The sequence below is a fragment of the Ursus maritimus genome, unplaced genomic scaffold, assembly GCF_017311325.1.
Source record: "Ursus maritimus isolate PB19 unplaced genomic scaffold, ASM1731132v1 scaffold_15, whole genome shotgun sequence".
Lineage (NCBI taxonomy): Eukaryota > Metazoa > Chordata > Mammalia > Carnivora > Ursidae > Ursus > Ursus maritimus.
In genome coordinates, this window is record NW_024423897.1 from 36056575 (window position 1) to 36070234 (window position 13660).

The following is a 13660-nucleotide window of genomic DNA, read 5'->3' on the forward strand; positions in this document are numbered from 1 at the left end:
AAACATAGTTAAAATGTCTGTGCGACCCAGAGCAATCTACACTTTCAGTGCCATCCCGATCAAAATACCAATGACATTTTTCATAGAACTGGAAAAAACAGCCCTTAATTTTGTGTGGAACCAGAAAAGACCCCAAATCTCCAAGAAATTCTTGAAAAGGAAAAACAAAGCTGGGGACATCACATTGCCGGACTTCAAGCTATACTACAAAGCTGTGATGACTAAGACAGCATGGTACTGGCACAAAAACAGACACATAGACCAATGGAACAGAATAGAGAACCCAGAAATGGACGCTTGGCTCTTTGGGCAACTAATCTTTGACAAGGCAGGAAAAAACAACTGGTGGAAAAAATACAGTCTCTTCAATAAATAGTGCTGGGAAAATTGGACAGCTATATGCAAAAGAATGAAACTTGACCATTCTCTCACACCATACACAAAGATAAACTCCAAATGGTTGAAAGACCTCGATGTGAGACAGGAATCCATCAAAATCCTAGATAATATTGTTTATACATTTTCTTCACATCACTTTATTTAAACCTTTCATTTAGAGGAGGTTCTTTAATAATAGGACCAATAATTCCATAATTATTTTATGGAATATTTATATATTTCATATATGGGATATAGTTATTCCATAATTCCATGGTAAGAGAGCATTTTGTCAATTTCAATAAAATAAATATTTTTGTTTCTATCTGTCCTACTCGAACGGTAGACACCTCTCTCCTCTAGGACTTCATCCCATAAAGTATCCCCTTATGAATTCAAATTTTCCCTTATTATTGACTTTTTCCCTTGGCATATATAGATTTTTCCTTTCACATTAGTAGAGAAAACAGTAATCCCATACTCTGTGCTCCGCATCCAGCCACCTCTCTGCACTTCTAACAGCCAAGAATAACAAGCCTACAATATAACTGTGCTCACGATTTCCACTTCCTTTCTTCCCATTGAATTCTCCATGTGTTGTAACTTGACTTCATCCCAATAATTTCTCTAAATCTGCCTTAATTATCTCCTTAGGAAACCCCTTTTTGTCAATCCAAGTTCTTATCTAACTTGGTCTCTTGGGCATTTAATAATATTGACTCTTTTGCAATCCTTTTCTTGGTTCCTTCAGCTCTAATCACACTATTTTCAGTTTCTCTAATCCTTTCTGCCCCTTCTGTTTTCAGGCACTGCTATCTCTCTCCAAGTCTTGAAAATTGCCATCCCATAGAATCTGTTTTTACATTTTCCTCTCAATTTTCACATTCTCTAAACAATTTCTTCACATTAGTTGTTCGAGCTATCATCTGCATCACGACTTTAGTAGTGAATTGACCATAAAAATTTTTATTTTGTAGGATACTCCAGTCAAATCATTCAAAGCTAAATTCATCCCCCTCCTGTGGTCACTCACTCATACATTTGTTCAAGAGTTACATATTGCATGGTGCACTGGGTGTTATATGCAAGTAATGAATCATGGAACATTGCATCAAGAACTGGGGATGTACTGTATGGTGACTAATATAACAAAATAAATATTATTAAAAATAAAAAAATTAAAAAAAAGGAATTGAACAGCATATATTACCTAATCTATGCTTGCAAAGTGTCTATTAGTAGTTAGATACAATCAGTAATTTCAGTAATATTAGAAATGGCAGCCCTAATATGTAGACATTGGCAGTGAAGTTACAGTAGTCCACTGAGAGGCACCATTCATTCAGGTTTAAGAATAGTCTAAATTAGGCTATTAAATGGAGAACCAGTGAGGATAATCACTCCTTTGTTAATAGATGCTTTTTAATGGGATTTAATCCTTGAAGGCACTCTATTAAGTCATATTTGATTGTATTAACAGTTTTAATATATTTGGCAGATCCAATGAGTCCCTTTTTGTCATGCTGTTAGTGCTAAGACCTTAATTTTATTTTATGACTTGTTACATAAAAGCAACCATAGCCGCTATGAAATAACTTAACCAATGGGTCTTACGACTATGAGTTATTTAATACCGGTAGTTAAGACAGGGCCTGAACAATTGTCCTCTATCTAATGTTTTGTAACTCCTAAGAGTACAGATATACTTTGATAAATTTGGTGAGCTCTTATGATATATCTGTTATTTCCCCCCAATATTAACCAAGACGATTAAGGTTTGTCTTTGGTCATCTTATCCAATGTTTAAAGTAATTTGGAACCTCTGATGTAAAGTCACAATCTGTGTCATTTCTCTGTAATAATTTTTTTTAAGTAATGTTAGATTCCACATATGTCAAAACTAAGAACTCTGTTTTAATTTCTTTCCTGACTCTCCCACCCTGCAATTTCCCATTTTTTACCATTCCTTTGTTGTTATTACATATACTCTGGGGAGGGTGTTCCTTCTAACATGCTTGTATTTACATGTTTCTTCCTCAGAATGTCCCATCAAGGCTAGGGGCCTCCCTAGTGGTGATTTTGAGAGACCTGAGATTGAGTTTGAATGACCTCTTTGCATTAAATCCATGGGGGTATCATCAGTGTTTTTTCCCATTACTGTGTTAATCAAGGTTTTCTTTTAGCTACAGAGATATAATCAGCAGCAGTAGCAAAGGAATTTTCTGGGTTTCTAGTGCACCTTCTACTTTTGTGGGTGTGAATCTCATCATATGACATAGTGACTACCCTTCTTCAACCATTCTTGTAAACTGGAATCAGTCTTACCCAGAGCACTGTTTATAATGGGGGCAGTCCTTGAGATACACAATTATTGGTCACAGGGTTCTCCCTAGCCTTGTATCAATCAGGGCACATGCTGGGATTCAGAAGCACAATCCAAGCTGACACAGAAAACAGGTTTGCGTGAGACACATGGCCCAGGGCCACTGAAAACCTAAACCCATACTTTTGTCTCTAAATGCTAATTATGGAAGCTTCTAAGTAGGGTGGAGGTGAGGATTCTCTTACTTGGGTCCCTGGCTTGCTTGGCTTGAAACTCTTGCTCACAGAAGAGAGGGCATGTTGAAGCTTTCTTCTGTTTGCCAAGATATGTCACAGAATGTTAAGGGGGAGATGGAGCTTGAAAGTTGTCATCAGTCCAACTTCAAAAATGGTGTCAGACTCTTTTAACACATGGGTTATGGGGGAAATGCCAGGATGTGAAGTAGGGCTGCAGAGGACTACTATTTTTAACTTAGCCTTTGGCATATTTTTGGCAGAATGAAAACCTTCGCATGTATCTCTTTTAAGTAATAAAAATGATTTTTTTTTTTCTAAGAGACAAAGGACTGGGGAACTGGGATAAAATAAGAACTGTATTTAAATATGAAGTGTACTGCTTACTATATGTGCAAACCTGACAAATTATCTGACACTCCATTTATCTTTGTTTTCTCACTTGTAAAATGAAAAATATCTATGCCTTTACCTGAAGGCTTTAAATTGAAAGAAGTAATTTAGTTATTATAAGGTTCTCAGTAAATATTATCAGATCTTATGATTGAAGAAATGAAAAAGCGAGCAAAAAAAAAAACCCTCTAAAAGCAAACATTCAAATATATATAAAATTTTTAGAATAAAAGCTATTGTCTTCATGCTAATATTAATCTGGGTTTTATGACATAATTACATATTTTTTTATTGGTGTTTTAAATTTGTTTTATTTAGAAAAGAAGGAAAATTCATACCAAGTTATCAGTTGGCTTCTACCTGAGGAACATGAAAAAGAATTAAAGAAATATTTTGACTTCTATATGACAGAAGTTTTGCATGGCAGGTAATTTCTTTTATTTTCTGAATGAAAGACGATTTTAGTGACAAATAAATGGTTGGATGCATGGATACCTGGAGTGAGTTTAAGAAAAGTAGATGGGTGGTTGGATGAGGGCATGGATGGGGAGACCAGTGATGGGGGGCAGTGGTAGGACGGAGTAGATCAGTTTTGTACTCCCAGTCTTTCAGTCTGTCTACTTTGGCTCTTCCGGTAAAAGCCTGAAAGTATTTCTGTATAGCACGGGGGGATTGTCTCTTCTGGATCTTCGTGGCAACGCTTCACCCACAGTGCTTGCATATATACTCTCTGCAACGCAGAGGGCAGGATAAGCAACATAATTTCTCATTGTTGGTAAGCATACCAGAGCCCCCACTTTATACTTACTTTTCCTCTCTTCTCATCACATAAATTCAAGAATGGAAAAATATAGGGGCACATGGGTGGCTCAGTTGGTTAAGTGTCTGCCTTTGGCTTCGGTCATGATCCCACGGTCCTGGGATCCAGTCCTGCATTGGGCTCCCTGCTCAGCGGGGAGCCTGCTTCTCCCTCTCCTCCCTGCTTGTGCTCTCTCTCGCTATCTCTGTCTCTCTCTTTCAAATAAATAAATACAATCTAAAAAAAAAAAAGGAATGGAAAAATGTTTATGAACATTGATTTTTCATATCTTGAGCCACTGTCTTTTTAACTCATTTAAAAACCCAAATGCCTTGATGATACAGTGTGAGATTAGCCTGAAAGTTTTTGTTGTTACCTGGGATGTACTGAACGATCTTCATCTTTGGCATAAGAAGGAAAAGACACATATTCGTGCCTTGCTTGGTTAATTATAGTGGCCTAACTCCACCTCCTTTTTTTCCTTAAAAATTTTATTCAGTCATCAAGGTGGTCTTAAAATCTGGCTTTTTCCATAAAGCTTTTCTCCTTACCTAAACTAGAAGACCAAATTCTCTTGTCTATGATATCTTATTTAAAATGCTCATTTTAAACTTTGTCTATATAATCTTGTGTTGTTATTCATAATTTTTTTAAGTGTATGTCTTGACTCTTCTCCCCCACTTTATTTCTTTGAAGTCTGGTTGTACACACATGTTAAATATGGTGCAATATGGTGAGAACAGTACCTTCCTGTATTTTGTTCCATTTATTAACTTAATTTCCAATATTATTAATGCTCTACTTTTGAGGAATTTGTACTTCATATCTTGAATTTATCCACAATATGTAACAGTCATTCATTATGTAAAATCATTTAAAAATATAATGGAGGATCATTTCAGCTAATCATCTGTTGTCACTTCAAGTCCATTCTAAAGTGCACGTGGGCATCTGCATATTGCTAGCAAGTTCTCACCTGTGGGCCTTTTTTAGGTGGGCTGACATGGTGCAGTGTTGTATAGGTTAGAGGTTTGCTGGACCATTGATTCTCTCAGTCCTTCATTCAAGTAGGAGGCCCATGGGTCACCAAAGCACCTGTAACCTCTGGTCAGGAGCGTTCTCATCTATTGCCCATATGTTGTGTGAAAAGGGTCATTTTCCTTGCAGGCACTAGTGGGAAAATATTGAAGGAGAATAGTGCCATAGACAGCGTCTTAAATAGGTATCAGTAAAATGCTAGTGTTAGTTCTTTGAATACTCTAGGAAGCATGAAATGGAAAGGTTAATAAGAAGCTTTAAACAGACTTTTATTTTTGTTTGTTTTAACAACCCTCATAGGCTAGAAAAATGTAAATCTCATATTCAGCTTAGAATTTGGCTTCTAATTTTTACCATCAGAAAGTTCCTTGTATGAAGCAATCTGTCAAATGTAGACTATACAAAATTTAAAGAAAAAAACAGGGCTATATTATCAATATTGGTGGACTCTGCTACCAAGTTACTTCCACAGGTAGGCTGGGAAAGAAGACAGTCACTCATTAAAAGTCAGTATACAGAAAAAAGTTAAAGAGAGCATCATAGAATGTGTCAAGTAGACAAGGGCCTATGAGGTCTGCTACAGTCAGAGATGGCTTGCAAAGTGGAGGGCTCTTGAATTGGCATGGATGGTGGGTGGATATGATTAGGTGCACAAAGGGGAGGGGAGGAGGTGAGAACATTTTAGGAAGCAGAAACACCCAGAGCAGAGTGCCCAGAGGGGAGTTATTCGTTGGACGCTGGTATAGGTGGGCTGCTGCCAGATATGGTTTTACTTACCTGGGGTATTTTCTTTGTAGCCCAAGACTCCATTATGTACTGTGAAATTAACACCTCCAATGATTGTTTGCCCTTACTTTTTTTTTTTTTTTCCAGAGAAGCATTTGACAACTTTGTAAAGTTAATGGAACAATTGGGGATTCAGTGCAGTGATTTGCTGAGGAGAAGTGATATCATGGATTCTTTAAAAAATGAGAAATTTGACTTGGTATTTGTTGAAGCATTTGACTTCTGTTCTTTCCTGGTTGCTGAGAAGCTTAGGAAGCAGTTTGTGTCAATTCTTCCCACTCCCTTTGGCAGTGTGGACCTTGGGTTACCAAACCCTGTGTCTTATGTTCCAGTATTCCATTCTTTGCTAACTGACCACATGGACTTCTGGGGCAGAGTGAAGAATTTTCTGATGTTCTTTGATTTCTCCATGAAGCAATGGCGAATCCAGTCTACATTTGACAACACCATCAAGGAACATTTCCCAGAAGATTCTAGGCCGGTTTTGTCTCATCTTCTAAAGAAAGCAGAGCTGTGGTTTGTTAACTCTGACTTTGCCCTTGAGTTTGCTCGGCCCCTGCTTCCCAACACTGTGTATGTTGGAGGCTTACTGGCCAGACCTGTTAAACCAATACCACAAGTAAGTAAAACCTTAAGTGTCAATATGGACTTCATGCAGAGCTCTTCAGTGCAGAATTGGGGGCTCCCCGGCTAGTGGGAACTGGGATTGAAGTAGGGGTGAGACAAACAAAACACCTGGAATATACATTTTTATTTTATTTTAAATTTACTATTCTATTTTATTCTATTCTATTTAAAATTTTATTTTGTTTTCGTGAAAACACTTAATATGAGATCTACCCTCTTAAGTTTTTGAAAGTACAATATGAATTATTGACTGTAGGTACCATGTTGTGCCTCAGATCTCTATATCTTACTCATCTCACTTAACTTTACAACTCTTTCTCTCCATGGAATAGTAACTACTTGTTATCCCCTTCCCCCAACTGCTGGAAACCAACTCCCACTTCTGATTCTATGACCTTGATTATTTTAGATGCTTCATATAAGTGAAATCCTGCAACATTTGCTTTTCTGTGACTGGCTTATGTCACTTAGCATAATGTCCTCGGGGTTCATTCTTGTTTTCACATATTGCAAAATTTCCTTCTTTTTAAAATCTAAATAGTATTGCATTGTGTATATACACACACACAACATATATATATATATATATATATACACACACACATTGTATATATAGTATATATATGCACTATATATACACACACCATATATATATAGTATATATAGTATTTATACACATATGTATGTATAGTATATACATAATACAATATATATACACAATATATACAATATATATATACACCATATATATACACAATAAAAATATATATACAATACAATATATACAACAAATACAATATATGTACAATATATACAATACTATACACACACACACACACACACCCAATGCATTACTATCTAGCCTTTAAAAAGAAGGAAATATATGAAAACATGAATGAACCCTGAGGACATTATATATATGGTGTATGTATATATATATATATATATATATATGGTGTGTATATATATTTTGTATATGGTGAGTATATATATATTGTATATGGTGTGTTGTGTGTGTGTGTTATATATGTATACACTGTATTTTCTTTAACCTTTCATCTTTTGATGGACATTTTGCTTTTTCAACATCGTGGCTATTTTGAATAGTGCTTCAGTGAACATGGGAATACATATATCTTTCTGAGCCTTTGATTTTCATTCTCATGTGTATATACACAGAAATGGAATTGCTGGGTCATATGCTGGTTCTATGTTTTTGGCCAGGGAGGGGTGGGGGGGAATCTCTGTATTGTTTTCCATAGTGGCTGCAGCGTTTTGCATTCCTAACAACAGTATGTAAGGATTGCAATTGCTCCACATCCTCAACATTTGTCTTCTATTTTTTAATAATAACCATACTGACAGGTGTGAAGTGATACCTCATTGTGGTTTTGATTTGCATTTTCCTGATGACTAGTGTTGCTGAGCATTTTTTCATATTGTTTGCCATTTGTATGTTGTCTTTGGCTAAATGTCTATTCAAGTCCTTAGCCTATTTTTTAATGGGGTTATAAGATTTTTTTTTTTTTTTGCTCTTGAGTTGTAGGCTTTTTCAATACATTTTGGAGATTAATGAGATTAATCTCTTATCCGGAATATGATTTGCCTATATTTTCCTTTTGTAAATTGTCTCTTTACTCTGTTAATTGTTTCTTATGCTGTGCAGAAACTTGTGTTTGTTTGTTTTTTGAATTTATTTTGTTTCTGTTGCCTGTGCATTGGGTGTTTTATCAGTGAAATCATTGCCAAGATCAATATCAGGAAGTTTTTGCCCTGTTTTCTTCTATGAGCTTCTCATTTTCAGGTCTAATATTTAAATCTTTAATCCATTTTTTTTTTGTATGGTGTAAGGTGAGGATCCAGTTTTATTCTTGTTCATGTGGATATCCACATGCTGGGGGTCGGGATTCCGGTGAGAGGGTGTTTTCATAACTATCCTCTGGCTTTGGTGAGACTGATAACACATTTTGCTGGGGTGAAGTACCCTTTCATTTAGTTTCTGGATTTCTTACAAGGGGAATTGGACCACGAAATGTTGCCGAATTGGCATGTTTTGGGGGGAAGGAGTGTCCAGAGCTTCCTGCTCTGCCGTCTTGCTGACCCCAGGGCCCACTTTTAAGGAAGCCCTTCCTGTAAGGGTCGTGGAAGTACTGTTAGGTCCTACATGACCCTGTTACTGATAATCTCCTTGAAGAACAACCCTAAGCTCTTCCTATACCTTACTCTAGTCCTAGACGTGTAGGTAAAAATGCTTCAGTATGTTGATATTTTAATTTTCATTTTTTATGATCACATGTACAATAATTATGAAGTGAGAGGCTACCACATGAAAGAATATTTAAGGAGATTGGTTATCTGTGATGAAACATATAAAAAAAAGAGACATAGTATAATGAGGCACTGGGTGCCCCTGACAGCAAGACCTGCAGGCATCATCTCCAATGGTTCCTTCCTGTACAGCCGCCATTCCTGACTCAGCCTAGATTTTCTGATTTGATTGCCTGGGATTGGGTGTAGGTATTGTAAGTTTTAAATGCTACTCGGGTGGTCTGAATGCAGAGCCTGAATTCAGAACCACTGCTCTAGAAGTTATCAAAATGAGGTAGAGCTGAGATTAGTGGCTGCCTGTTGCCTGAAGGTACTGGGATGTTATTGTATGGAAGTCATCTCATATATTGCATATCATGCCACCGTGAGGGAATGGTGATGGTCTCCAATTTTATAAATGAGACGGCAGACGTTCAGGTGATGTACATACTATTCCCAGTACCATTCAACTCAGAGCAGCAAAAGCCTAGGTCTGGACTGGGCTTTCTAGGCACCAAAGCCTCTACCCTTTCACTACTGACCTTGCATTGAGTAAACAGAAAAAGCTGGGGAATGATTCATGGGCAAAATGGACTTTGGTTCATGGTGGCATTTTTAAAGAAATGGAACTGGGGAGGAAGACACAGGTTGAGAGAACAGGAGGTCCAATGGGTGGAGGTATCAGTGAGATGGCTATGAGGCTGGGTTCCCTTGGTGACACTAGAGAGACTAGAATAGTGGAAGCTTCAATTGCACAAATAAGACTAGGCCAAAACACAGGTCTCACCTGACATGATGGTGGGTCAGGTCTTGGAACCGAGACGGAGTTATTAAGGAGGAGAATAATGGAAGTTAAGGTGTGTAATTTGTCAGATAACAGATGCTCATACAATTTTTCTTCTCTCATTTCCCAATTTTTTTTTATTGTGACCAAATATACATAGTATAAAATTTACCACTTTAACCATAGTGAAGGATACAGTTCAGGGGCATTAAGAACTTCCACACTACTGTGCAACCATTACTGCATCCATCTCCAGAACATTTTCCTCTTCCCAAACTGAAACTTCATACCCATTCAACAGTGACTCCTCGTTTCCTCTCTGCCTCCAGACCCTGGCAACCACTATTCTCCTTTTGTCTGTATGAATTTGACTACACAAGCTACCTTTTTATAGGTGGAATCATACAATATTTATTCTTCTGTGAGGGCTTAGTTCACTTTGCATAATGTCTTCAAGATTCAACCATGTTTTATCATGTGTCTGAATTTGTTTCCTTTTTAGGTTGAGTAGTATTTCATTGTATGTATATACCACATTTATTTAGCTATTCATCTGTTCATGGATACTTGGGCTACTTCTCATTTTGGCTCTTGTGAATCATGCTGCTATGTTCATGAATAGTAGTGTATAAATATTTGTCTGAGTCCCTGCTTTTAATTCTTTTGGGAATATACTGAGAAATGGAATTTCTGGGTCATATAGTTGTATATTTAATTTTTTGAGGAACTGCCATACAGTCCTTTAGAGTGGCTGTCCCAGTTTACATTTCTACCAACAATGCATAAGAGTTCCAACTTTTCTGTATCTTCATAAACACTGGTCATTTTCTGTTTGCATGTGTGTATTTTAATTTTGTTCTTAGCCCTCCTAATGGGTGGGAAGTGGTGTCTCATTATGGCTAGATCAGGATTTCCCTGATTAGTGATGTTTACCATTTCATAAGCTTATTGGACATTTATATATCTTCTTTGGAGAAATATCTGTTTAAATCTTTGCCCATTTTTGAATCATGTTGGTTTTTTGGGTAGAGCAGTTCTTTATACAATCTGGCTATCAATTCCTTACCAGGTATATGACTTGCAAATATTTCTCCCATTCCCTGGGTTGCCCTTTTCACTATGTTGATAGTGTCTTCTGATTCACAGTTTTTCTTTTTGGTGAAATCCAGTTTAACTATTTTTTATTTTGTTGCCTATGGTGTTGGTGTCTTATACCGAGAAATCACTGCCAAATATAATGACAAGAAGATTTCTCCTTCTCTTTTCTTCCAAGAGTTTTATACTATTAGCTCATATCTTTAGATATTCAGTCTATTTTAAGTTGGTTTAGTATATGGTATAATGTAATCATTCAACTTCAGTCTTTTGCATGTGGATATCCAGTTTTCCAATGCCATTTGCTGAAAAGACTGCTTTTTACCTAATGAGTGGCCTGACACCTTTGTCAAAAGTTATTTGACCAAATGTACGTGGGAATATTTCTGGACTTTCTCTTTTATTTCGTTGATCTATACATCTGTCTTTTGCCATAGCACACTATTTTGATTATTATAGCTTTGTAGTAATTTTTGACATCAGAAAATGTGAGACCTCCAACCCTGTTCTTTTTTTCCACACTGTTTCGGGTACTCAAGTTTTTGAAATTCCATATCAAGTTTAGGATAGCTTTTTATTTCTGCCAAAAGAAAATGTTGTTCACTATTGATAGAGATCACATGGTATCTATGGATCACCTTGGGAAGTACTGACTTCTTTAAAGTAATAAGTCTTCTTTTTTTTTTTTTTTTAAAGATTTTATTTATTTATTTGACAGAGATAGAGACAGCCATTGAGAGAGGGAACACAAGCAGGGGGAGTGGGAGAGGAAGAAGCAGGCTCATAGCGGAGGAGCCTGATGTGGGGCTCGATCCCATAACGCTGGGATCACACCCTGAGCTGAAGGCAGATGCTTAACTGCTGTGCCACCCAGGCGCCCCTAAAGTATTAAGTCTTCTAATCCATGAAGCCTGGATTTCTTTTTCCATTTCTTTTTGCCTTTCTTAATTTCCTTCAGCAATGTCTTATAGTTTTCAATGTAAAATCTTTCCCCTCCTTAGTTACGTGTATTCCTAAGTGTATTTTTATTTTTTTGATTTATTGTAAATGGAATTGTTTTCTGATCTCCTTCTTGAAATGTTTATTATTAATGTATAGTAATGCAATTAATATTTTGAGCTGATTTTGTTTCTTGCTTCTTTTCTAAATTTGTTTATTAGTTCTGACAGGTTTATTGGTGTATGAGGAATCTTAGAGCTGTCTACATATAATATCTTGTCATGTGCCATAAGTTCTTGAAGCAATCTTTCTGCTATTTCCCCTTTCTCCTCTCCTGTGACCTCCATAATGCATATAATAATCCACATGATGGGGTCCTACAAGTCCCTTACACTCTATTCACTTTTTTGGTCCTTTCTCCTTTTTGTTCCTTAGACCTGATATTTTAGATGACCTGTCTTCAAGTGTACGAAGCCTTTCTCCTGTCTGTTTGGGTCTGCATTGATTTAGTGAATTTTTCAATTCAGTTATTGTAATTTTTTGTTTTGATTTTGGTTGTTCATTTTGAAAAGTAATTTCTGTCAGTTTGTTCATATTTTGTCTTCCAGATTTCCTTTAGTTCTTTTCCCATATTTTTCTTTAGCTCTTTGCTCATATTTAGTCAATTTTAAAGACTTTGTTTAGTAAATCCAATGTCTGTTTCTTCAAAGAGAGTTTCTGGAGATTGATTTTGTCCCTTTATATGACACATTTTGGCTTTTTATTCTTTTTTTAATTCTTTTTTTTTTTTTTTTTTGGTATGCCTGTGATCTTTTCTGGAAAGTTTTGGGCATTTGTAAGAATCAGTCACCTCTACTTGTATTTGCAGGCTGCCGTAGAACACCTTCACTAATTAGTGGGGAATGTTTTAATACTTTGGATCAGCCAGAGAAGACAACTTAGTCTTACATATTTTCTAAGCATTTTTCTTGTCTAGACCTTTTGTAAGCTTTTAGTCACCTGATTCTTTCTGTACGCTTGGCTAATTTTAATGTCTTAAATTCCCAGAGTCCCAGGTTCTGCTCCAAGCCCTAGATGTTCCATTGTATTTTATTCCCATAATTTCTTGCTCCCAAGATTCAAAGTTCTGTAGTCTCCCTGAAGGTTTTACATGGCATGGTGCCCTCTACTGTCTTTCAAGACTCCCACCAGCCTGATACCTGAACTATACTGCCATTTCAGCCAGAGCTCCGAGTCTGGTGAGACCTAAACTTGTTACTTGGGAAGCTACAGAGCAGTTACAATGTTGCAAATTGTTTCAGTTCTACTCCTGCTGCTGAAGTCAGGGCCAGCACTGCTGCCTCTGGCTCCTGGCATGCCACTCCAGGAAGACTGTGGGGCAAGAAGGAGTAAAAATGCCATGGAAATTCTCACCATTCTGAGTGTGTCTGTTTGTTTGTTTTCTTTTCTTTTCTTTTTTTTTAAGATTTTATTTATTTATTTGACAGAGACAGCCAGCGAGAGAGGGAGCACAGCAGGGGGAGTGGGAGAGGAAGAAGCAGGCTCCCAGCGGAGGAGCCCGATGTGGGACTTGATCCCGGAACGCCGGGATCACGCCCTGAGCCGAAGGCAGACGCTTAACGACTGCGCTACCCAGGCGCCCCATTTGTTTGTTTTCTTGAATGGCATATGTTTGGTTTCTGTATATCAGTGACCATTTTCCCAAGTCCTTTAAAATTATTGGAGTTAGTCTTTAGATTTTTTGGTCCTTTTATTTTTTCTGTGAGGGACTGGGAGTATGTAGCTTCTTATGACATCATGTTCTGCCCTTGCCAATTTTAAATTATAGATTTACACTGATCTTATAAATGTCAAATGATAAGAAAGCTGATTCTAGTGGTCCTTTGGGATGGTAATTCTTAGTGTAATGCTGGATGGAGATAAGTAGGGACAGAATGGCACAGGGTGGTAAGGGGCTG

General features: G+C 37.0%; 1 protein-coding gene across 2 annotated transcripts in view; it reads left to right on the plus strand.

Moving 5' to 3' along the window:
• The window catches only part of LOC103664712 (UDP-glucuronosyltransferase 3A1-like), a 32475-nt gene that overhangs the window by 12102 nt on the left and 6713 nt on the right, over positions 1–13660 (plus strand). Inside the window, exons 4-5 of one of the 2 annotated variants that reach the window (XM_008692643.1) lie at positions 3651–3754; positions 6038–6569. In XM_008692643.1, coding sequence (XP_008690865.1) covers positions 3651–3754; positions 6038–6569 — 636 coding nt within the window. Of the gene's footprint in view, positions 1–3645; positions 3755–6037; positions 6570–13660 lie in introns of both variants that reach the window. The other variant, XM_008692642.1, reaches the window with a different exon arrangement.